The sequence below is a fragment of the Balaenoptera ricei genome, chromosome 4 (genome assembly GCF_028023285.1).
Source record: "Balaenoptera ricei isolate mBalRic1 chromosome 4, mBalRic1.hap2, whole genome shotgun sequence".
Taxonomy (NCBI): domain Eukaryota; kingdom Metazoa; phylum Chordata; class Mammalia; order Artiodactyla; family Balaenopteridae; genus Balaenoptera; species Balaenoptera ricei.
Genome location: NC_082642.1, coordinates 131,010,654 through 131,037,299, shown reverse-complemented (window position 1 = coordinate 131,037,299; position 26,646 = coordinate 131,010,654). Strand labels below are relative to the sequence as shown.

The 26,646-nt window shown below is 34.5% G+C and overlaps 1 protein-coding gene across 8 annotated transcripts in view; it reads left to right on the top strand.

Annotated features, from left to right (window-relative positions):
* ROBO2 (roundabout guidance receptor 2) overlaps nucleotides 1-26,646 on the top strand; it is a 572,703-nt gene that overhangs the window by 46,365 nt on the left and 499,692 nt on the right. For all 8 annotated transcript variants that reach the window (XM_059921372.1, XM_059921368.1, XM_059921371.1 and 5 more), the window contains exon 2: nucleotides 17,186-17,512. In XM_059921372.1, coding sequence (XP_059777355.1) covers nucleotides 17,186-17,512 — 327 coding nt within the window. The remainder of the gene's footprint in view (nucleotides 1-17,185; nucleotides 17,513-26,646) is intronic.

The following is a 26,646-nucleotide window of genomic DNA, read 5'->3' as shown; positions in this document are numbered from 1 at the left end:
ATTGTATATCTTTGCCTCCTTTGTCATGGATTAGTTGACCATAGGTGCGTGGGTTAATCTCTGGGCTTTCTATCTTGTTCCATTGATCTATGTTTCTGTTTTTGTGCCAGTACCATATTGTCTTGATTACTGTAGCTTTGTAGTATAGTCTGAAGTCAGGGAGTCTGATTCCTCCAGCTCCATTTTTTTGCCTCAAGACTGCTTTGCCTATTCGGGGTCTTTTGTGTCTCCATACAAATTTTAAGATGATTTGTTCTAGCTCCGTAAAAAATGCCATTGGTAATTTGATAGGGATTGCATTGAATCTGTAGATTGCTTTGGGTAGTATACTCATTTTCACAATATTGATTCTTCCAATCCAAGAACATGGTATATCTCTCCATCTGTTGGTATCATCTTTAATTTCTTTCATCAGTGTCTTATAGTTTTCTGCATACAGGTCTTTTGTCTCCCTAGGTAGGTTTATTCCTAGGTATTTTATTCTTTTTGTTGCAATGGTAAATGGGAGTGTTTCCATAATTTCTCTTTCAGATTTTTCATCATTAGTGTATAGGAATGCAAGAGATTTCTGTGCATTAATTTTGTATCCTGCAACTTTACCATATTCATTAATTAGCTCTAGCAGTTTTCTGGTGGCAGTTTTAGGATTCTCTATGTATAGTATCATGTCATCCGCAAACAGTGACAGTTTTACTTCTTCTTTTCCAATTTGTATTCCTTTTATTTCTTTTTCTTCTCTGATTGCCGTGGCTAGGACTTCCAAAACTATGTTGAATAATAGTGGTGAGAGTGGACATCCTTGTCTCGTTCCTGATCTTAGAGGAAATGCTTTCAGTTTTTCACCATTGAGAATGATGTTTGCTGTGGGTTTGTCATATATGGCCTTTATTATGTTGAGGTAGGTTCCCTCTATGCCCACTTTCTGGAGAGTTTTTATCAGAAATGGGTGTTGCATTTTGTCAAAAGCTTTTTCTGCATCTATTGAGATGATCATATGGTTTTTATTCTTCAATTTGTTAATATGGTGTATCACATTGATTGATTTGCGTATATTGAAGAATCCTTGCATCCCTGGGATAAATCCCACTTGATCGTGGTGTATGATCCTTTTAATGTGTTGTTGGATTCTGTTTGCTAGTATTTTGTTGAGGATTTTTGCATCTATATTCATCAGTGATATTGGTCTGTAATTTTCTTTTTTTGTAGTGTCTTTGTCTGGTTTTGGTATCAGGGTGATGGTGGCCTCATAGAATGAGTTTGGGAGTGTTCCTTCCTCTGCAATTTTTTGGAAGAGCTTGAGAAGGATGGGTGTTAGCTCTTCTCTAAATGTTTGATAGAATTCACCTGTGAAGCCATCTGGTCCTGGACTTTTGTTTGTTGGAAGATTTTTAATCACAGTTTCAATTTCATTACTTGTGATTGGTCTGTTCATATTTTCTATTTCTTCCTGGTTCAGTCTTGGAAGGTTATACCTTTCTAAGAATTTGTCCATTTCTTCCAGGTTGTCCATTTTATTGGCATAAAGTTGCTTGTAGTAGTCTCTTAGGATGCTTTGTATTTCTGCAGTGTCTGTTGTAACTTCTCCTTTTTCATTTCTGATTTTATTGATTTGAGTCCTCTCCCTCTTTTTCTTGATGAGTCTGGCTAATGGCTTATCAATTTTGTTTATCTTCTCAAAGAACCAACTTTTAGTTTTATTGATCTTTGCTATTGTTTTCTTTGTTTCTATTTCATTTATTTCTGCTCTGATCTTTATGATTTCTTTCCTTCTGCTAACTTTGGGTTTTGTTTGTTCTTCTTTCTCTAGTTTCTTTAAGTGTAAGGTTAGATTGTTTACTTGAGCTTTTTCTTGTTTCTTTAGGTAGGCTTGTATAGCTATAAACTTCCCTCTTAGAACTGCTTTTGCTGCATCCCATAGGTTTTGGGTCGTCGTGTTTTCATTGTCATTTGTCTCTAGGTATTTTTTGATTTCCTCTTTGATTTCTTCAGTGATCTCTTGGTTATTTAGTAACGTATTGTTTAGCCTCCATGTGTTTGTCCTTCTTACGTTTTTTTCCCTGTAATTCATTTCTAATCTCATAGCGTTGTGGTCAGAAAAGATGCTTGATATGATTTCAATTTTCTTAAATTTACTGAGGCTTGATTTGTGACCCAAGATGTGATCTATCTTGGAGAATGTTCTGTGCGCACTTGAGAAGAATGTGTAATCTGCTGTTTTTGGATGGAATGTCCGATATATATCAATTAAATCTATCTGGTCTATTGTGTCATTTAAAGCTTCTGTTTCCTTATTTATTTTCATTTTGGATGATCTGTCCATTGGTGTAAGTGAGGTGTTAAAGTCCCCCACTATGATTGTGTTACTGTCGATTTCCTCTTTTATAGCTGTTAGCAGTTGCCTTATGTATTGTGGTGCTCCTATGTTGGGTGCATATATATTTATAATTGTTATATCTTCTTCTTGGATTGATCCCTGGATCATTATGTAGTGTCCTTCCTTGTCTCTTGTAACATTTTTTAATTTAAAGTCTATTTTATCTGATATGAGTATAGCTACTCCAGCTTTCTTTTGATTTCCATTTGCATGGAATATCTTTTTCCATCCCATCACTTTCAGTCTGTATGTGTCCCTAGGTCTAAAGTGGGTCTCTTGTAGACAGCATATATATGGGTCTTGTTTTTGTATCCATTCAGCCAGTCTATGTCTTTTGGTTGGGGCATTTAATCCATTCACGTTTAAGGTAATTATCGATATGTATGTTCCTATGACCATTTTCTTAATTGTTTTGGGTTTGTTTTTGTAGGTCCTTTTCTTCTCTTGTGTTTCCCACTTAGAGAAGTTCCTTTAGCATTTGTTGTAGAGCTGATTTGGTGGTGCTGAATTCTCTTAGCTTTTGCTTGTCTGTAAAGCTTTTGATTTCTCCATCAAATCTAAATGAGATCCTTGCCGGGTAGAGTAATCTTGGTTGTAGGTTCTTCCCTTTCATCACTTTAAGTATATCATGCCACTCCCTTCTGGCTTGCAGAGTTTCTGCTGAGAAATCAGCTGTTAACCTTATGGGAGTTCCCTTGTATGTTATTTGTCGTTTTTCCCTTGCTGCTTTCAATAATTTTTCTTTGTCTTTAATTTTTGCCACTTTGATTACTATGTGTCTCGGCGTGTTTCTCCTTGGGTTTATCCTGTATGGGACTCTCTGCGCTTCCTGGACTTGGGTGGCTATTTCCTTTCCCATGTTAGGGAAGTTTTCGACTATAATCTCTTCAAATATTTTCTCTGGTCCTTTCTCTCTCTCTTCTCCTTCTGGGACCCCTATAATGCGAATGTTGTTGCGTTTAATGTTGTCCCAGAGGTCTCTTAGGCTGTCTTCATTTCTTTTCATTCTTTTTTCTTTAGTCTGTTCCGCAGCAGTGAATTCCATCATTCTGTCTTCCAGGTCACTTATCCGTTCTTCTGCCTCAGTTATTCTGCTATTGATTCCTTCTAGTGTAGTTTTCATTTCAGTTATTGTATTGGTCATCTCTGTTTGTTTGTTCTTTAATTCTTCTAGGTCTTTGTTAATCATTTCTTGCATCTTCTCAATCTTTGCCTCCATTCTTATTCCAAGGTCCTGGATCATCTTCACTATCATTATTCTGAATTCTTTTTCTGGAAGGTTGCCTATCTCCACTTCATTTAGTTGTTTTTCTGGGGTTTTTTCTTGTTCCTTCATCTGGTACATAGCCCTCTGCCTTTTCATCTTCTCTATCTTTCTGTAACTGTGGTTTTTTTCTGTTCTTTATTTTTTAAATGTCAACAACAGTTTGTATATCTCATACAAAAAAAACCCCAATACAGTTATTATTGCCACTTTTGAAAGTAGTATACCTACCTGGCATATTAAGCAAACATCATTATACTCTTTTAAAATTCATACACCTTTCATTTTCTTCCAGATTTTCAGTTGCTGCTTTTTTATAAAATCCAACTTGTCAGAGTTTGATGTATTGAGTACTTGACTGTAAAAGCAACTTCCTACATTAAAAAAAATAACCACCCTATTCTAAGCTATTGTTATTCTTGTCTTTCACAATTACCATAACTCTATACTTTTTTATTCCTCTACTTTTTTATTCCTCTGCCTGTCAGCATTTTCTTTCCCTTCAACATAATCCAGAATAATTCTTTGTGTTCCACTTCTTTTGCTTTGTGACAAGAAAGCATTGCATTTTGAGAGTGGCTGGTTGGAGGTTAATTCCATGTCCTTATGGTAATAACCTGGGAAAACCTGGGGATGATCGGTTTCATTTGATCCCTCATCTGATAAGGCTTCAAAGTAAATGAAATGAGTGGAAAATAACACTTTTCGTAAGTTCTCTAGAAACTGCAGACGTTTTTTGAGAGACCCAAGGAATTGAGTCTCTGATGTATTTTAGTGAAACATAATTCAAGCAGAAAAAGATCATTTTAAAATATTTATAGCACTCCCATTTGCTGCTTTTCTCCATCCAGCAGAAAAACAAGCTCGTTTTTCTCTATGCAGACAAGCTCTTTTAACTGAAAACTACACTCAGTATTCCTGTTGCAGCAATGATGTTATGTGGTGGTCATTTCACTCTGAAACAGAAGACATCCCTTGAAAGGAAATTTAAAGTTTTATTAAATCACTCATTTTTTAAAGGCATCAACAGATAGCATAAATAAACAAAAATGAAGAGAAAGTAGATCCCCAAATGAAAAGTATCCTGATAATTAAGGTAACTCATATTCTTTATCTGCTAGACTAAAGCTACTCTGATTTTCAGTCTAAATTTAACTAACCATTTGTACGCCTTACGACAGAAGTTATATCAAAATCATTGTGATTTACTAAATCAATCTTTTTTTCTTAAAGAGACTAATTTAGATTTACATTTATTTATTATTTTAATGCAATGCATAAAGCGAAGGACAAAATGCCAACTTTGAAATTTTTTGACAGTATGCTGAAGATTTGAAAACATTCAATTCCAAGCCTAAGAACTATTTGCAACTGATTAAACATGGCTTCTTTTTCAGCGTCTTCTGGATCAAAATCTTGTTCAAGGTGTTTTTAGTGGAATAAACATTTCAACAGTGAATTTAGGTGCCTATATTGCAAATACCTCCACAGAAATGTGACGCTGTCACTTCCATTCGGTTTGGTCAACTGTGAAAGCTCATTCACTCTGAGCTTGATTGTCAAAGACAAAGCAATAAGTATAAGTTGTATTCAGATACCTTTATAAACCTCCTTTACTCTCCAAGGTATAGGCTTCAGAAAAAGAATTACAGCATTGTACAACATCAGTCCATTGTACAACATTAAGAAAAACTAAATACAATATGGCTGTTCCTACTATGCAAGAGAAAATCTTCTCATCTTTGGGACTGCTATACCCATCTTTGACTTGTCTTTTTATTTTTTTTTTAATTGCAAGAGATCTTAGCGTTATTTTAAGGATACATAATTTCACAGAACTATAATTTAGAGACTTCAAGGAAGAAATATGTTGCTTTAAAAGTGAGAAAATGGTTTTATCACCACCGCTTTAAACTACTGGTAAGGGTTAATTTCAGACAGTGTTCTGATAATACTCTTGTTCCCATAACTTCAGTCATGTTATTGTGCCCTCAAAAAGATTCTTTTGATAGTCCTTAATTCTCGTTAAATTTATAATGGAAAAGTCACCAAAAAATAGATTCTTCCCATGTATTAATCACGCAGTGGTTTCAAGATTTACATAAAGAAAAATCATCAGTATTGGTATAACCTATTTCAATAAAATATTTAAGGACACACAAAGAATTATTAAACATCGATATTTGATTAAATTCCAATGAATATAATTTGCAGGTAATTTCTTCAGCATGCCTAGACAGTAATGCCTGTCTAAATACTAAAGTCTCACCCATCCAATTTGTCATGAACTACAGTAGAAGTATTCTTTAGTTGCTATAGCTCCACTGAAAGAATAGCAAAAGTGATATATTTATTCATGCATTTATATATAATATTGATTGAGCACCTAATATTTTCATCTTTAGAACTTGATAGTGTATGTGGCAAACCTAAGGTGCAGAGTTGTTGAAAACATGGAGGCTTTAGGGAAATGTAGGTAAGGTATATTATTCAGAATGACCTTTGATTTGGTAGGTAAGAACAGGCAGTAGTAGAAAATCACAATAGAGAGATAGGCAGAAACTATTCTGTTTTTGTATTTTGAATGACTTATTATTGCATAAAAAAGACTATATCTTATAGATGGTAGTCTTTAGCTTTATGGGGTCACAAATTCCTTTGAGTATAGTGATAGAGGTGATACTAATAAAAGAATTATGCATTATAGTAACACTAATAGTAGTGAACATTCACTGAGTGCTTCCTGTGTGCTCAGCACATGGAAAAATCTCATGTAGTCTTCACAACAATATTAGGTTGGTACTGCTATGTTTTATAGATATGGAAACCAAAGTGTGGAGAGGGTAGGAAACTTGCCTGATTTCATAGTCCTATCTCACACTTGGACAAGAGCAATTGCAAGTCAGAGTCTTCTTAAAGACAGAAAATCTGTATTAACTGTCAAAGATCTGCTTTGTTATTTCTTAAAAACGTACATGCGCACGTGCACACAAAATTTTACCCCCAATATCTGAGGTGTCCTCCTCTATTCCACATAAGGTAATCCATGGTTTAAGAACCATATTTAAGAAGATGATGGTGTAATGCAATGCGATTTCATATGTTAGGCCAAATTGCAGTTGGATGTCAGTTGGAAATGAACAAGTCTAAAACCAGTCATTGTGTGTATGACTTGGAGACGATGCAGCTAATACATTTGGCTCATGACAGCTATAATTTGGGGGGTAATGACTTAGCCATTATTCTTTAAAGAAAGTTTCTGGATTGTATTAACATTCTCAATTCTGTTTAAAAAAGCCTTAGTTACTATACAGTAAATGACGTTTGCAATTTTAACTAGGGTTATTGAATCTCAATTTAAATTTATAATAAAACATTTCAGATAAGAGGAAAATATGTCGAGTTTTAGGCAAATTTATCAGAAACTAAATATTTAACAGAGCTTATTAGCACAGGTGTAAAGTATCAGTGCTAGTAGGAATGGTGTTTTCTGACACTGACCCTGGGACCTTTGACTCTGCAGTTACTAAGATTAATGCTACTGCCACAGCATTTTCAGAATATATTGCTTAGGAAATAGAATAGAAAGCCAAAATGTTATCAGTACATTAGGAGTTTATGTAAGGAGAATGCCCTTTTCTGGAGTCTCCACCGAATAAATATTGATAGTTTTTAGAAAATTAAACATTATTAAACAATTGAATGAGGTTGGAGATTGTTTCATTGCATCATCTTTTGCAAAGCCAAATGCAATTTTAAAACCACATCAAAATATTATAAATATGACAGTAAGAAGCTAAATTTCAAAGATATCTTCCTGGAATACAGATTGTTTTTGTCACCATAAGGCAAATCTGCATAACCCATGAAAACCTCTGATTTGGTGGCAAATCACTCTTTAAAGAATGACTTCAACCATGGTAAGATGTAACAAATTGATTTGAAATAGTTTTGGATGAATGTCCAGGTTAATACGTTGGCTCCTCACTGAATTGTTGGAAAATGAATTTATAAAGTAGGAAATTAATTTTTTTATTTCTCAGGAGTAAATCACTACTAAAAACTTACTGGAAACTTAGAGACTTGTGGTTTCAAAATTTCTCTTCAGTTTTATATAGATATTCTCGTGTGTTTAACCCCTGTTTTTGATTGCTTTCTGCTATTGGTTTTAACTTGCCCAAACCAGTCCTGCCTTCCATCTGGATGCTGGTGTTCTGTCACCTGGCCCCACCTGCTCACAAGAGGTCAGTGGCTCACTGCATTGGATGTAGGCAGCCAGAAAATGAATTACTATGTTAAGCAATTAAAAACTTATGTAACAAGGGCACTGAGTAACATGAGGTGGTGGGGAAACAAAGAGGGAAAATGTGTTCCACTTTTAATATTTTCAGTAATTTCTGCTAAGGATACACTGATAAAGACCTGAAATACAGTTGTGAAATTCAGAGAAAAGTTTTATGAAAGCTGCCTTAGTTACCTTATCCTAAAATAGCAGCTACTCACCCTGAATAAGGAAGGAAATTTTAAATATCTTTGACTAAGATTATATTATAAATAATTGATTAATTGTTTATATTTTAAATAAACAATTTACTTTTAAGATAAGTACCTATGTTTTACCAGTTGGTGTTTGGTTTAAATGATTTGTAGCACCATGTATTTATTGGCAATGTAAGTAAATTTAACATAAATTTAAGAATAAATTCTAAGTGTTACACGAGCTGCTTTTTAAACAAAAGCTTTTAAATCATTGTTAACCTTTGGAGGGTGCTCTAAGAAGGCATTTTGGCAGCCATTGCTTTTTGATAGTAGACATAAGACCTATCAAGGGCAAACCTTTCTAATCTCTATGTATATTAAAAGTATAAACATTAATCTATAGTGTATATCTTTAAAAATTTGCTCTGTGGTAATAAATTTAAATTGCTCCCTATTATCTTTTCCTATGGCTATGTCCATTATGATGTGACAGCCATAAAAAGTGTATCATGTTATAAAACAATGAACTTGTAGCAACTTACTCTTCTAGTTGCCTCAGTTTTGGGATGAAGAAATGGTACCATGAGAAAGTTTAGGTAACTTGCTTAAGGTCACATACCTAACAAACAATGGCCAAGGAAAAAAGAAGCCAAACCAAAACAAACAAAAAAACCCAATAACTGAAATCTAGTACTTGGGACTTTCTATTTTAGACTTACCCAAAATACGGGTAAGAAGGAGGAGAGATAGAGAAGAAAAAGTTGTCCTGGAAATGGACTCCCAGCTAAGGCAAAGTGTTCTAGTCTCAGCTTTGGGGAAAGAAACTTCAATTATTTGCTTCTCTTTTTCTTTCTCCTTCTCAACTCTAAAGTGCCGTTTGGGACAAGAGGGTCTCTGGTAGCTCAATGTTTTGCCTGTTGGACCTGGAAGACTGGGTACATAGGGACGATACTAGATGCCATATTGTACAACTGAAACTTTCAGAATTAAGGCTGCCAAGTTTGACAAGGAATGTCTTTAATCTTTGTCATTTTCCTTTCACACCCTTGTCCCTTTAGTTTTATGACATTAAAAAGCCACTTAGCACCAAAACAGGGATTAATCTCCAAAATATACAAATAGCTCATGCAGCTCAATATCAAAAAAAAAAAAAATAACCCAATCAAAAATGGGCAGAAGATCTAAATAGATGTTTCTCCAAAGAAGCCATACAGATGGCCGAAAAGCACATGAAAGATGCTCAACATCACTAATTATTAGAGAAATGCAAATCAAAACTGCAGTGAGATATCACCTCACACCAGTCAGAATGGCCATCATCAAAAAATATACAAACAATAAATGCTGGAGAGGGTGTGGAGAAAAGGGAACCCTCCTATACTGTTGGTGGGAATGTAAATTGGTACAGCCACTATGGAGAACAGTATGGAGATTCCTTAAAAAACTAAAAATAGAACTACCATATAACCCAGCAGTCCTACTCCTGGGCATAACCCGGAGTAAACCATAATTCGAAAAGATACATGCACCCCAATGTTCATTGCAACTCTATTTACAATAGCCAAGGCATGGAGGCAACCTAAATGTTCATCAACAGATGAATGGGTAAAGAAGATGTGGTACATAGATATAATGGAATATTACTAAGTCATAAAAAGAAATGAAATTGGGTCATTTGTAGAGATGTGGATGGACCTAGAGATTATCATACTGAGTGAAGTAAGTCAGACACAGAAATACAAATGTCATATGATATTGCTTATATGTGGAATCTAAAAATAGGGTACAAATGAATTTATTTACAAAACAGAAGTAGAGTCACGGATGTAGAAAACAATCTTATGGTCACTAGGGGATGGGGGGTGGATAAATTGGGAGATTGCGACTGACATATATACACTACTACGTATAAAATAAATAACTAATAAGAACCTGCTGTGTAGCACAGGGAACTCTACTCAGTACTCTGTAACGGCCTATATGGGGAAAGAATCTAAAAAAAAGAAGCCGTTTAGAATTTCTGTAATAAATAAGTAGTATTTCAGGCCTCAATTTAATTTTGATGTCCTTTCTAATTTAAACTTATTTTTAACACTGCTGTGCTTCCAGAAGAAATGAGAATCTTATAAATGTATTTAGTTCATTGCTAAATTAGATCATCTCCTGAGAGAATTTCAGTAAGGTTCAAATGGATAAAACAGTCTTTGTGTTTTCCAAACATTAGCTTTCTCACCACATCTTATCACATCATAGGACTCCTAGGAAAAAAAAAGTTTCTTTTATCCCTCTTCTATTTTCCCCCCTCTGATAAGGGAAGTACACTGGAACTTAATCATTATGAAGAATTCAAGGATGGAAAAGTTCTAAGGACAGACTTGATGGAGTGATTAATTAACTCCATTGCATTACAAATTACATGAGCTCACTAATAAATGTGGACAGCATTAGTAGTGGCACTGAGATATGTTTCTTTCTGTGGAGAAAATTTTGAAAAGGATTTATTCTGGTAAAATAGAAAGCAGTAAGGGCTTTAATCCTTTTGAAATCTAGTGTAAAGCGATCAGCCTGGTCCAGCTAAAATTTACCATGCAGAAAAAATTAATACAAGAATGACCTCAGAAAGGAGAAACTTGTCAGTGTGATTCGTTTTAAGGGGCAAATTTTGGAAAGAATATTTGTAATAGTTTATAGACGGGAAATATAAGGTACACTGGATGCTTACCACATGTCCTGGTGATCTATATATATGATTTCTTTTAATCATCTAAACCAACTCTTGAGACATTAGTGTTCTGATTTGTACCTGGTAAAAGTGAGGCATAAATATTTGCTGGTCAATAACCCATTCCTTTATTCCTACCACACCACCTCTTTTTTGTGATGGGTCATCCAGCCTTCACTTTTTCATGTTGCACTAGGTACCTCTCAAACTGGGGGAGGGATAACTTCAGGAAGAATCTCTGGTCACACTCAGATCTGGAGTAATCATAGAATATCTTGCTGGCTTTATTTTACTAAACTTTTTGGAAAATATTTTGTTAAAACAAACATACTTATTATGAACTAGGACACAATGTATATTACGTACGTTTTTAAGAAAAAGAAAAACGGACACTGCATAGAAATTTTGCTGGAGGGAAAATTCAGAGAAGTTTGAAATGTGTTGCTTAGCTAGATATGCTATCTAGTATGTGAATGAAAAGTAAAGCTTAGTCCAAGGAAATATTATATTCCAACTGAATAAGGAGACAGAAGAAGTTTACTTTCAAATACGTGAAATGAAATCAACAGGTGTTCTCAGTGCTTTATCCTCCTTATTATGTAATTGAAATCACTTCTGAAAACAACACTTCTGTAGCACTCACTGCAAATGAGTGGTTATTGACTAAATAAAACTAAATTTAAATATATTCACAAATTATGATTTTATACTTCACCTCCAATTCTTTAAAGTTTAAAGCACTAATAAACCATTCAATTTGCTTTTTATTAAATATTTTACTAAAATCATTACAAAATCATTGTTTGAGAGTTTCTGAGAAGCGGAAATAATCCATTATGTAAATTTGGGTGCTTAGAACACTATTCAAAGATGCAGCTTCATCCAGCTCACTAATTTGGTATTTCTGTGGCGTGCTTACATCTAGCCAGATGTAAGTGCATGCCCTTCTCCTGGTAGGCATGCTATAACTGCAGCTTCTTAGATCCTTCCGCTTGTAACTTCTGATGCATTCTGTTCAGTGTGGACCCAAGAATCTTCATTTAAAAAAATATCCCAGGTGATTTTGATGCCAGTAGTCTAAGAATCACACTTTGAAAAAACAAGGAAGATGTTTTCTGATTTTATTACGACTAGAGGCATTAATTTGACTTATTTTACTGAAATCAGTTTTAGAAGGGGTTTTGTAATTAGTCTCATTGTAGTGTGCATTCTTTCCTTAAGCTTCCAGCATTTTCAGAAGCCTAGTACATTTTGGATGAAAGGCCTTGAGTTCTAATTCTGCCTCTAATAGCTGTTCAATTATGGACAAATCACTTGACTATTTTATAGCTTACTTTCTTGGACAGTAAAAATAAACATTTGGATATTCACCTATAGTACCCTATGACTAATTTACATTGTTTCCTTATAATATCTAAAGACAGTTGAATAAAATGTTTTAGATTAAAATGACTATTTTATTGCACAATTCATAATTAAGATATAAAATGATGTCCAAACTTGCTATTAGCTGCAAGCAAAGTTAGTATTGCAGATAGTAATTCTGATACAGTGCTTAGCGCATCTGACCAAATAGAGATCCTGAATATTTCCCATTACATGAGCAAAATATTATTTTCCTGCTGTTGACGTATTTTTTCATCTGAAATCTGGAGAAAAAAGTTCTATGGTCCTATATAAAAAAATAAACAAATAAACTAAAGTTATTAATGGAAATTGATAAACAGGTGCTCTAGAGCAGGATTGGCAAACTTTTTCTGCAGAGGATCAGATCACAGTATTTCAAGCTTTGTAGACAATATACAGTCTCGTTCTTCCTTCACCTTCTGCTTCTTTTATCCTTCTTCCTCCTCTTTTTTTAACAACATGCTAAAAATATTAAACCATCCTTAGCTCAAGGTCATACTAAAACTGTTTAAAGCAGTGCTTCTCAAACTTTAATGCACATATGCATTGCCAGGGAATCTTGTTAAGATGCGGATTCTGATTCTGTAGGTCTGGGGTTGGGCTGGGAACCCTGTATTTCTTATTTGCCCTTGGATATCAAAGCTTTTGAAGTTAAACTGTTTCATGGCTTTTCATGTGATGAACAGCCCCCTCTACTGTTGGGTTTTGAATCCCCAGTGACTTTGGCTGACAACTCAGCTATCTTTTTTGTTTTTTGTTTTTGTTTTTTAACCAAATAATGGGGTTGTTTTGATCCTAGTACTTTAGTGGCCCTTCATAATTTTAAAGCCTCAGACCTCTTTGGAAATTTGATGAAATCTGTAGCCCCTGTTGCTACTACTCCCTCCTGCCCACACAAGAATACCCATTTTTATACACAATTTCAAAGAATTCACGAACCCATCTAAGGCTTACCCATCTTAAGGGTCACTGCTATAGTTGTGTAATGTCTGAATTTAAGGGAGTTCAAAATTAATTCCCTCACTTTTGATAACATCTTAAAATTTAGATTGCAGCTATGTTTTTGCATTTCTCCATATCATTCTATCTATCTATCTAGCTAGCTAGCTAGCTACCTACCTATATGACTATCAATCATCTATCTGACTGGTACAACCTTTTAACTTTATTTTATGCCCTATTGGCCATTGCTAGCCTGATGATTACATTTAAACTTAAAACTATGAATGAGGAAAATAACCTAACTATTGGTCAGAATGAACATGAATTGTTACAATGCCTTGTATTAAATTTGTTCACAGTGCCTTTACTTATGCCTTTTTAAAAACTACTTTATTGAGATATAATTCATACATACTTTACTCATTTAAAGTGTACAATATAATAGTTTTTATTATTTTCATGGAGTTGTCCAACCATCACCATAAATAATTTTAGAATATTTTCATCACCCCCAAAAGATTCTCCAGTCCCCCTTCACCTCTCACCCCCATTACCTACCCTAGACAACTGAAAATCTATTTTTGTGTCTATGAATTTAACTATTCTGGACATTTCTATGTAAGTGGAATCATTTTGTGACTAGCTTCTTTCACTTAGCATAATATTTTCAGTGTTCACTTATGTTATAATGTGTATCAGTGCTTCATTCATTTTTATTGCTGAATAATATTCCATTATGTGGATATATAACGTTTATTTATGCATTCATCAGTTAATGGACATTTGGGTTCTTTCCATTTAAAAAAATTATTATGAAAAATGCTGCTATCAATGTTACAGTTTTTGTGGGGACATAAGGTTTCATTTCTCTTGGGTATATACCAGGCAGTGGAATCGCTGGGTCATATGTTAATTCCAAAACTTTTTGAGGAACTCCAGATAGTTTTCCGACGTGGCTGTACCATTTTACATTCCCACGAGCAATGTATGAGGCTTTCAATTTTTCAACGTCCCAGACAATACTTGTTATTTTACATTTTTTGGATTATTGCCATCCTAGTGGATGTGAAGTATATCTCGTGGTTTTGATTTGCGTTTTCCTGATAACTAATGATGTTGAGAATCTTTTCATGTGCTTACTGACCTTTTGTCTAACGTTTTTGGATAAATGTCTATTCAAATCCTTTGCCCATTTTTAAATTCGGTTATTTGTACATTTATTTAGTTGTAAGAGTTCTTTATATGTTCTAGATATAAGTCCTCTATCAGATATATGATTTGCAATTTTTTTCTGATTCTGTGGGTTGTTTTTCCTTTTCTAATGTTTTTTTCAAGAACAAATATATTTGTTGCATGTGATTTTGGTGTCATATTCATGAGGGTTTTGACTAACTCAAGATCATAAAAATATGCTCCTGTAATTTCTTTTGATTGTTTGATAACTTTACCTCTTACATTTAGGTTGTAGATATTCTTTTGAATTTTTTATAACAGCAGAGTAAAGCTACTACAAGAATATCCAAATGCAACAGCACTAGAATAGTTTACGTATGTTATAGTGATAAATGAGTAAAATTCTCTGAGTGCTATTGGACATGTTAGATTCTAAATCTTATTGCTAAATAGTTTAGATGTTTTGCCTCTAATTCTCTTATTAGTCTATTATTCTATATTTTATTTAATAAGTGTTAGTGTATTTCAGGTCCTGTTCAGGCCTTATCCAGGCCAAACTGCCTAATAAGGTGGAGAACTTCTTGATGTAGAAAATAGCACTCTAAAAACATGGACAGTTAACATGCTTAGTTTTTTTTTTTTTGCTTAGTTTTAATAATAGAACAACTTTGGCATTAGAGAGAATGTAGATGATTGCATATGGAAGATTAGAGAAGAGCAAGGAAGGTATCCAAACAAGATGACTGTGGCTACCATATGTCTGTTACATGAAAAGTGACATATAACTTTTGGTGCATTTTAGTATCAGTTTCTATGGCTATGTATCCAGACCTTTACATTTGGGAATATGCTACTGATTTGCAAGCTATGATTAGTTATTCATAATTAAGTACTTTGGGGTCTTATTTGATTATTACTTTTTAAAATAATTCTTACTTTTTATATTCTATAAATTCCTCATTTGTGTTAGGGCCTCAGTACTTACAATATATAACCTTCTTTATTATTGTGATGCAGGTTGTGATTTTCTGTCCATATTTAAATGCTTTGGGTCTCTTTAGTTCTTTTCTTAAAAATTTGACCTGTGTAGTGTAAATTACTCTTGCTTTAGGTACCTAGCACTTGTAATGTATAAGTTCATTCTTGCATCTGATGAGCTAACAAATGGTAATCAGCAACCTTTAAAAGTTAATCCTCTTCAGAAAACGTTCATTCACTACCAAATTAAATTCCCTTTATTAAATTCAAATACAAATTTTAAATTAATATTGAAAGTTAACTGGAATCACATTGATGAGTAAATATTACTTCTGTTTATTGAACAGAAATGTGCCAATATTGGGTGATTGGTTGGAAAATTGTAAGAGCTTTTAAAAGCTCGTATGTAGATTATCATTATGTCTCCAGACAGAGTTCTCTTAGCCGTCTCCTTTAGAATTATTTGCAGCAGCTGGTAGGACCTTTCCACAAATAATGGCTTCTGACACTTCATAAATTAAAATATTCAAAACAGTACATTATGTAAAATTTTCATCTTAAAATACCAAACAGGTCCTTCTCTTCCTATTTCTTCTAACTTTTAATGGCCCTGTTTTCATTGTAGCCACAGGAAAGTTATTGGTACCTGTCACTCTTCCTTACTGTATGGAATACCAAATTCTGTCAAGTGTTTATTTTACGGTATAACTTATATCTTCCTTCTTTTTTCTACCTTAAGTGTCTCAAGGTCAGGTTCTTTTTATTGTTCTCTGGGATATAGAAGTAACTCTCACCTGTCTTTTTTGCCTCCATTGCTATCTATCTTTTACTGTACAGACCAAAAGAATCTTTCTAATACACAGATGGTCATGTCACTGCTCCCTCAAAATCAGTTAGCCATATGGAATAAAAGTCACACTCCTTAGCGTGGTATTTTAAGCCCTTTTGTCTCCGACTGTAAGACTGCCTTTTACCCTCACCTGCCACGTTAACTTCCTCCCTGATTATGAAATGTATTATACATATATTGTCATTTCTCTGTCCTTTTGCTCATGCTGTTTCTTCATTCTGAATGTCTTTCTCCTTCTGTTGACATATTATTTTCATTCTTTACAACTCAATTTAAATGCTACCTTTTCAGGGGAAGCCTCTCACTGTGCTCTAGTTAGAGTTGACATTACTTTCCCCGATCTTTTCCTGTAATACATTTCTTGGACCTCCATGCAACACTTATTTCAACATAGTGATTTAACCTGAGTTCCTCAGTCAGACATACCTGGATTCAAATCCTGCCTCTACTGCTTACTTCTTCCACAGTCCTGGACAATATATGTCATTAAACTTCTCCCTCATCTGTTAAATTGAGTTACTATTTGTACATAATGTTCAGGTCTTTTTTTGTGTTGACTCTGATAGCACAATGCCAGCGTGATAAACGTTTTCTATGTGTGTATTTTAGGCACTTGTCCACTTGGCTTTCTCCCCTAGTACATAGTAAGCACTTTGAAGACAGGAAATTAACCTTACTCATCTTAGTACCCATTGCAACTTACTGGTTCCAAAAGAAAATTTCATGCTTATTTTTATTTGTCCTGACTCATGGAACATGTTAAACCTAACTCATTAGAATTAACATATTAATTTATTGCTATATTGTCTTGTTCCACAAGGGACTTGGAATGACTTACGAGATGCATAAAGAACAAAAGACTGAAACATAAATAAAATAGTAGTAAGTGCAGTTTGAATGATTGAATAGTTTAATTTTATCAATGTGAACCTCAGTGAAACAAAAGCTATAGATAAGGAATGTTAAAGCTTGTCTTCATTCTGTCACATTTGGTAGGATCTCGTCTTCGCCAGGAAGACTTTCCCCCGCGGATTGTGGAGCACCCTTCCGATGTCATTGTCTCCAAGGGAGAGCCCACCACGTTGAACTGTAAGGCCGAGGGCCGGCCAACGCCCACCATTGAGTGGTACAAGGATGGTGAGCGGGTGGAGACTGACAAGGATGATCCCCGGTCCCACAGGATGCTTCTGCCCAGCGGATCCTTATTCTTCTTGCGCATTGTGCATGGGCGCAGAAGTAAACCTGATGAAGGAAGCTACGTGTGTGTTGCAAGGAACTATCTTGGCGAAGCAGTGAGTCGAAATGCATCTCTGGAAGTGGCATGTAAGTAAACGTAATGAATCTCATAAATGGCATGCGCTTTTACTTTGATTTTTTTTTAATAAGCTTTGATTTGTTCTCATAGATGCTTAATACCTATAGAATAAAACAATCAATACTCTCTGCATAATTTTACTTTGCCTTCTCCAAAGAAAGCTCGTCAAAATAATGTATAGCCAAGGTGTTGCAATAAATTTATTTATATTGAAGCAATGTGGGTATTATGATACCCAAGCAAGGCGGTGATGATGCTGGTTGTATTTAAAATTTGAATTATTAATGAGAGATATAATAAAATATTAAGGTTGGTGATGTTAAAATAAAAAGTTTATGTGTAACATGGCATCAAATACAAGGTATAAATTCATTATTGTACCTATTCCTGTTACCTATTTATATATAACTAATATATATACATATATATATTTTTTAAATCTAACTTTTATTGGGCAACTTTAAAAAGAATATACTCTTTAGGTTATATTAACTCTTTTACTTCCAGGCTAAATTCAGGGATCATTACCCTAGGCATGCAGGGGAAAATATACCAACAACAGCAACTATATTTTTTTATCAAAAAATTCATCAGAGAAGAGAACTGATTTCTGTTTAGGGACAAAATGTGCATATAGAGGAAGGTCTTGCTCAGTTTTGGTAATCAGCAGTAGCTAAGGATTTGTCCTGCCTTTGCCACTTAAAAGTATATTTATTTATTAATCAGGTAGCCCAAATAGCACCAGTAAATCAAGGCATCAAGGCTTTGCATCTATTTGATCATTGAGTCCATAACTTTGTTTTTCTGGATGGTTTTCCAGAACAAATTTCAAAATATGTTAGATTTGTTTTCTGGTTTATAAGTGAGGATTTGGTGTCATAATTATTTTGGTATTCTCTATTTTGAAGGAATACTTTATCAAGAATTATTTGTGAATAAGATGGCAATAACTGAGCTTAAAAAAAAGTTTGTGCTCTTCAACTTTCTGCTTGTACCAGTAGGTGTTCATAGGTAAGAGAATTGAAATATTTCAGGATGCATGCGTCTTTTTTTTATATAGCTGGGATGAGAGTGCTGGATAATAGTTCATGGTCTCATGTCTGCAATTAACTTTGATACTTATACTCACATGCTATATGGTATCACACTAAATTATAAAACTTGTGTATATGTGTATCGAACTTCTCACAGTGTATCATTACCTTTATATATGAAAACATCTTTTAGTAAACAAAATCATACAGTTTCTTATTCAGCTATCACAATGAAAGCTTTTGCTTTTACGCATCCAGTCTTTTGATTTATGCTTTGTACCAAGAAATCTGGAACCCAGTCCATGCTTGAAATGTGTAAGTCCAATAGGAAAAGTCTACAGGAATCCTAAAACCCAAATTTATTATGTGAAGTACTTTGAGATATAAGCATTAGAAAGAACTTTTGCTAGCAATGCCATTTTGCGCCAGTTGCTAGGTAATGTCATTTTTATAACTTACTTCAAAAAGCAGTTAGAGGGCTTCCCTGGTGGCGCAGTGGTTGAGAATCTGCCTGCCAATGCAGGGGACACGGGTTCGAGCCCTGGTCTGGGAAGATCCCACATGCCGGGGAGCGACTGGGCCCGTGAGCCACAACTACTGAGCCTGCGCGTCTGGAGCCTGTGCTCCGCAACAAGAGAGGCCCGCGCACCGCGATGAAGAGTGACCCCCGCTTGCCGCAACTGGAGAGAGCCCTCGCGCGGAGATGAAGACCCAACACAGCTAAAATAAATAAATAAATTTATAAAAAAAAAAAAAAAAAAAAAAGCAGTTAGATTAAATGCAGTTTAGTGAGGTTTGAAATATACACACAGAACCTCAAGAATGCAAATATTCCTAACTGTCCATTTTTATTTTGAAATATCTTATTTCTGGAACATTTCAAACAAATTGAAATATTTCAATGTCAATTCTATTGATTGTTTTCCCCACCAGATCCCATTATAGTAAATATAACATGCATTATTCTTTCCTTTTATAGATAAAATGAAACCCATGATGGTTACGTGACCAAGACTAAGACAATAAATTAATGGGGAATTCAGGGTCAGACCATGATTGTTCTAATTTTCAGTTTGAGAGAATTGTACCGTATTTCGAAAAACGCTCAAATGAAACCTGGCTCATCTTATATAAATAAAAATAAAGAACTTTTAATTAAAAGTTTTTCTTTTATCCACTCAGCAGCAAATAACTTTTTTTATTTTTTAAATTGAGGTATAGTTGTTGTATAATATTATATCCGTTTCAAGTACACAACCTAGTGATTCACAATTTTTAAAGGTTAAATTCCATTTATAGTTATTATAAAATATTGGCTAAATTCCCTGTGTTGTACTATATATATCTTTGTAGCTTATTTATTTTAAGCAAATAACTATTTTTAATCCTTCACTAACTTTCTTCTCAATATTAAAGTTTATCTAAATTGGCCAGTCATTTTATTGTTAGACAGCTCTAAACTTATCTTTATTCTGATCCTTAGCATTGTTAAAATTGCTCCCAACACACATGCATCTTGTACTTTTATTTAACATAAAGGATTTCTCTCTTTCTTAATTGCATCATTAATAATGAATCAAACTGTTTTAGAGGGAAAATTTTAAACCACGATTTTTTTTTCATGTAATATGACAGTTGCATTTTTCTTTATTTTTAAATCAATGAGCTTTGAGAAATGCTAAAAAATACTTCTGACCTAGAGAGGAAAACAAGAAGGGTTCTAAATTGGATTTAGCTAGTGAATAAAATTCTTTCTTCTAATGCTCTGTCAACAGTTCATGCCATTTGAGGCAACAAAAGATCAAATAATATCCATTTATATGTTGCTCATCCCTTTCGCATTAGCTCATCAGTCTTCTCCATTTCCTTATGTGTTTCATAAAATTTGTTAATATGGAAATTTAGGTCAAAACATTGTGGTTTGTCAATCCTATTGGTAACCAAGGTGTATTTTTATAAAATGATAGGAACCGCTGTGGGTCATATAAATGTCTGGCCTTCATATTTTAGGACACTCAACATAATTCCTCAATTATGGCGTATCCATTTCTTCATTTGTTAAAGGAAAGAATGGAAACCTAAAAACACTATGTATTTGGAGAGCTGCAGGTAGCTTGATATGAGGTTGGTGGGCAGTGTAAGTTAGAAAGATAGGCATGTGCTGAATCATAAAATCTAGACTTTTTGTTATGTAAAAGGAGAGTCTTTTCTTTCAATTTTGAAAGAAAATTGAAGATAGGGTTAAAGGGATGATGATTGAAGTTGAGCAGAGTTAAGAAGCTGTCAAATCATTCAGAAAAGAGTATATGTTAGATTTTAAACTGAACAAAAGCAGTGAGGATTAAAAGAAGGAAATAGTTTGAACCGTATTTAGAAATTATAAATTATATCACTTTATGATTGGTTTGGGGAATAGAGGGTGGTTACCAGATGTTTTTGGTGGAGTGACTGTGTATATTATGATACCTACCATCCAAAGGGATGGCAGATACAGGAGAAATAACTCTAGTGAGAACAGGAAAGTGAAGTCAGCTTGGTTGTATTGTTTGACATACCAATGAAATATCAAGGTAAAAATATGCCATATTCCATTAAGAAAAGAGCTTCTGGAATTGAGACGTCTTTCCCAGATGGAGGTTGAAGCCAGGGGAGTAGATAGACATAGATGTGATTGCCCAGGCAAGCTGTGTGTAGGGCTGCGATCACTCCCGTTGTTTGGAAACAATATTTAATGGTGGGCAAAGGAAAGAAGTCTAGTTCAGGAAGCTCAGAGGAGGTATTGGAGTGATAGAACGTGGGAAGTGGAATGACAAGAAAAATAAGGAAATAATTTCAAGAAAGAAAAAGTGGTGGGCAATGCAAATGCCACGTGGTGGTCTAAATAAAAAGTATCTGTGGTCTCTAGGGGTGGAAAGAAAGCACCGCAGCTGAAGAATGAGTAGGTAGTGGAGTTGGAATGGCAAGTGCTGCCTGTTCTTTCAAGAACTCAGGGGCGGTCAAAATCGGTTGAGAATGGATTTAGGTGTATATAGGAATATCTAGGTGGTATGGATGGATAAGTATCAAACAACCTTGTTATAACTTTTATTGTGAAATAATTATTGATAAAAAATCTGGAATTTTTGACTCTGCTTCATCTTGATTTTCATTTTTAATTTCAGCAGTCTTGCTTTCTGCTGTCATATGATATGAGCAGTTTTATTGATAACCGTCTGTCTTGACTGATTGTATGGAAGTTAGCCTGTTTTTATCATACTCTATTCATTCTCTTTTTGTTTTATTAAATACAGAGTTCACTTTTATGTAACGGAACAATATAATTGAGGAAAAAACTGTTCAGGGCCAATCATTGCAGTGGAGATTTGAATCACTTACACATATTTGCTTTTTTCCCCTCTTGGTTTGGAAAAAAAAAGCAATCCAGAAAGTACTTTTTAGATCACTTTAACTCAAGGAAGGTATTTAGGCAAAAAAGTGATTTTTACATATTTAGAAAACAGAATTGCAGGTTCTACAAGGCACTTGGCACTGAAGAATTTAATACATAGTTTTCCAATGGGACTACCAAGAGAGCTGAGACGTAGCTGGTGCAGATAGGATTTCAGTTTGAACTCCAGGGCTCCCTGTGTTTGGAGCAGAAGGAGCACAGGGGTCCTCACACAGATTGTGGCTGGCTGTGATGCAGCCTGAGTCAGTGGCAGTGCCTAGAGATGGCAGCTGTAGCCCCAGGTGGTAAATATATGACAGCAGCTTGATCTATCGACCAGGGTAAGAGGGGGTTCTGGCCTAAATGAAAATTCATGAAAAATTGATGAAGTCCCCAGATTATTTTTTCCGTTTCCTTTTCTCTGCACTATGCCAGTGCAGAGAGGGGAGATTAAATGAAGTGATGAACGCTTCAGTGGCAAGGAGGTTGTGGTTCAAAGGTCAAGGGTCATTTAGAAACCGGTCTTTTTTTCCCCCTTTCCTTACTTATAAAGCAAAACTAAAACACAAGAACTTTTCAGATTAGCTATGATTTACCTTTGCTTTGATAAAAATAAAATAAAATGGCTAAATGTTTGAAAGTTGGCTTTTGATGCAACTACAAAAGAGAACAGATGTGGTTCATAATTCAGTTGGGGAACTAGAAATAGATTGAATTCCATGACTGCAGGGTGATTTCTTTTCTTTTCTTCTTCCTTTTTTTTCCTTTTTGTTTCCACGTATGAAGACCCATGCCTCAAGAAAGTCATTTAGAGAAGGAAAAGGTGTTGCATTATTTATGTCACAGATTGCTAGAATAGCAAAGCTATGGAACGCTCTACAAACATAATGATCCTGCTTTAAATCCAAAACTAAATTGATGTTTTATCTGTACAAGAAAGAAAGGTTATAGAAGTAGACCGACTTTAGTAACAGAGGTCACAGGTGGCATTAAAAATGAACACAAGGTGAATTGTTTCATTGATATTTCCAAGTTAATAAATATGTAATTTTTTTCTTTTTCTTTTTTTACTTTCGGCTGTAAATGAATGTTATCCAGGCAAAATACCTTTATGCTCCAAAAACACGTGAGATAAATTAAATTGCAGAAAAGCCTGAGCCATGGAGAGCTATTTTAAAAAAAATTACTTTATTGAGATATGGTTCACATATAATTTACCCATTTAAAATGTATAATTTAATGTTTTTTAGTGTATTCACGGGGTTGTGCAGCCAACACCACAATCTAATTTGAACATTTTTGTCACTTATAAAGGAAACTCTATACCCATTAGCAGCCAATTCCCATTCTCCTGGAACCCTTCTGCTACATCCCTAAGCAAACACTAATCTACTATCTTGTCTCTATATATTTGCCTATTCTGGACATGTCATGTGAATGGAATCATACAATACATGGTCTTTTTTGACTAGCTTCTTTTCCTGAGTATAATGTTTTCAGGAGTAATTTTTGTTGTAGCATGTATCAGTATTTAATTTCTTTACACTGCTGAATAATATTCTATTGTGTGGATATACCACATTTTATCCATTCACTCATATGTTGATGGAAATTTGGGTTGTTTCCATTTTTTGTCTATTACGAATAATGCTGCTATGAATATTCTTGTACAAGTTTTTGTGTGACATATGGTTTCATTTGGGTATTCTCTTGGGTATATATCTAAGAGTGGAGTTGCTTAGTCATATGGTAACAACTTTTTAAGGGACTTATAGGTATAGGGACTTATAGGTAACTTATAGGTAACTTTTAAGTGTAGATAAAAATATTTATTAGTGTTATTTTAATTGTATCCAACTCCCCTCTTAGTACAAGGCACAGCTAGAAACATTGCCAGTATTTGATAAATATTATTGACTTGCTGGCATGTTATACTTCCTTGTGTTATATGTCCATATTTTAAGATAAGATTTAATTAATTAAAAATATAAAATAATTAAGTCTGTAAAGCCACTGAATGGTCATGAAGTTTCTATTTTTTTCTTTGACCTAGTTATTTAATTCAAGTAGGTATGAATTGATGAAATAAATTCTGAAGTCACTTCCCCTTATAAAACTTCTTACCAAACCATGTTGACTTTGGCCCCAATTAAGTTGGATAGTCTTGCTATTTGAATCTTACTTCACTTTCTGCCACATTTTTATTTGTCCTGAAAGAGGACAATATTCTGGCTTCTCAGGAGATGACATCATCTTTTCTGAGAATAATTGACATAACCTTTCCTGTTCCCAGGTTGTTTTTCCTTTCAAAGGTCTTAAAGTTTGTTTGTTTGTTTGTTTTTCTTTCATTTACTAGGAAGGTTTAGAATAAGAAATTAATGGTGATTATAATAGAAGTTGACTAAGTAATTCCAGGAGTAGGGAAACAAAGAACTGCTATCATGACTCAACTTTCCTAAAACAAACAAATGTATCTATTTAAATGCATAAGAGGCAACTAGTCAATTGGAACTGATATTCATAGATTTTGACTAAGAAGAGTATAAGAGCTACTGGCTTTTTCATGATCCCTCTGTTTGTATTTCTACAAATTTCAAGAGAGAATGCAGAGAATTTTGGGGGAGGGTATACAGACAACCACTGAAAAACACTCATACCTTAATGTACTTGGGCCATGTTATGCACTAAATTGTATCCCCCCCAAATTCATATATTGAAGCTCTAATCCCTAGTACCTCAGAATCTGACTGTGTTGGTAGATTGGGTCTTTAAAGGAATAAATTAAAATACAGTTGTTAGGGTGGGTCCTAATCTATTCTAACTGGTGGCCTTATAAGAAGAGGGCATTTGGACACATAGACACCAGAGATGCACACGCACAGAGAAAAGACCATATGGGGACACAGTGAGAACGTGGCCATCTGCAAGCAAGGGGAGAAACCTCAGAAGAAACTAAAACCTCCAACACCTTAATCATGGACTTCTAGCTTCCAGAACTGTGAGAAAATAAATTTCTGCTGTTTAAGCCACACAGACTATGGTATTTTGTGATGGCAGCCCTAGCAAATTAATACAGGCCATTTGTCTTACAGTAAGAGTAACCACTAGTAAGAGACCATATTAAAAAAAAGAACATAATGATTTGAATCAAATATTGTTTGTGCTCTGTGGATTTGTACTGCCCTGCATGCACAATGTTGGCCCGAGGCTGTTTTGAAAGAAATCTGTAAACTCAATTGAAAGTATTACAAACTGTGAATGTATGGACATAGAGGAATCAATCTAAAACATCTTTAACTAGAAAGAAAAGACAATAACAAATGTTTTGGTACTTTTTTGGTATTAGAGAACAGTGTTAGAAGGTACATGAGTGTGCACACGCACACATCTGTGTTACTTGGGGTGTTTTGTCGGTGTACCTTTTAATTGTGTAATACTCCGTCAAATTCTTTCATATACAGGTCTCTCCTTTAATCTTCACAAATGAAGGTGTGAAATTGCTATGCCTGGAGTACATGTTTGAGCTTATGAACTATTTAAATATGTGTAATGCTGTATTTTGATATCAGGTTTCTGTTAACTGTATTAACTGTATTCAACCCCTCTCCCTTTACAAGTCTCAAGTTGCCATTCACTAAAATTACCCTGAATTAACTCGGATTCCAAGGAAAGCACATAAATAAGAGAAAGAGGAATCTTGATGTTCTCTTCTTTTCAAAAGATTATTTCCAAAAACAGTTTAATCCTGAACTCTGCAAACATGTAAATCCTATCCATGGAATGATAGCCAAACATATTCTTAGGGATGCTAAGGTGTATTAAGACAAAACTTGTTGAGTTCAGCTCTTGTTTTCAATCTCAGAATTTTTTTTAGATATAAGTAAGAAAAGACTATTTATGATTTGGAGGGTTTCCCACTTATAAACCTTCAACTGATTCGATTTCAGCTGGTTTGTAAATATAAATTGATTCTACTGAAAATGTATATAGGTTGACACTGTAGTTAGGAAACGTAATTTTGTGCAGCAACTTGTATGCTTTTCTCTCAAGATATGTGTTTCATCAGAAAGACAGGTCTCCAATTTTCCTTCGTTAGGTTGAATTTGTTTCTGATAATTATAATACACATTGTTTAATTCTGAAGCGGCTCCCACAAGGTTTCTATAGTTACATAAAGGGGGTTGCACTTTTTTCATGCATGAGTCAGTATATATGTTAAGCTCTTTAGAGGAGTACCGAAGTAAAAAACGGCAGGTGAAATTTTGTTCAACTCTGGAAATTTCTTCTTCTGTAGAAGTCTGTAACAGCCTGTGACTTAACTGCTAAAGGATGAGAGGTTAGCCTAAGCCTGTTAAAAAACTGATCCTCACAAAGCCTGCAAGCAAGAGTGTCAGCCTGGGTTACAGGAAGCAAGAAAATTCCGATTGGCCTACGCCATTGGCCCTTTAAGTAGCATCACAAGTAGGGCCTGAGTGTAAAGTAACATCTAAGAAGAAAAGGGCTCTTTTTATCACATATACCTTTTTCTGATAATCAGGCCATTTTCCAGTCATACAAGTACTTATTATTTATAAAGACAATCATTAAGTTTTTTATGTGATTATCTAACATCTAAGTCTGTACAAAGACTTTGGCACAAACTTTACAGTTTTTATGTATAAACTGTAAAATTATGGAAAGG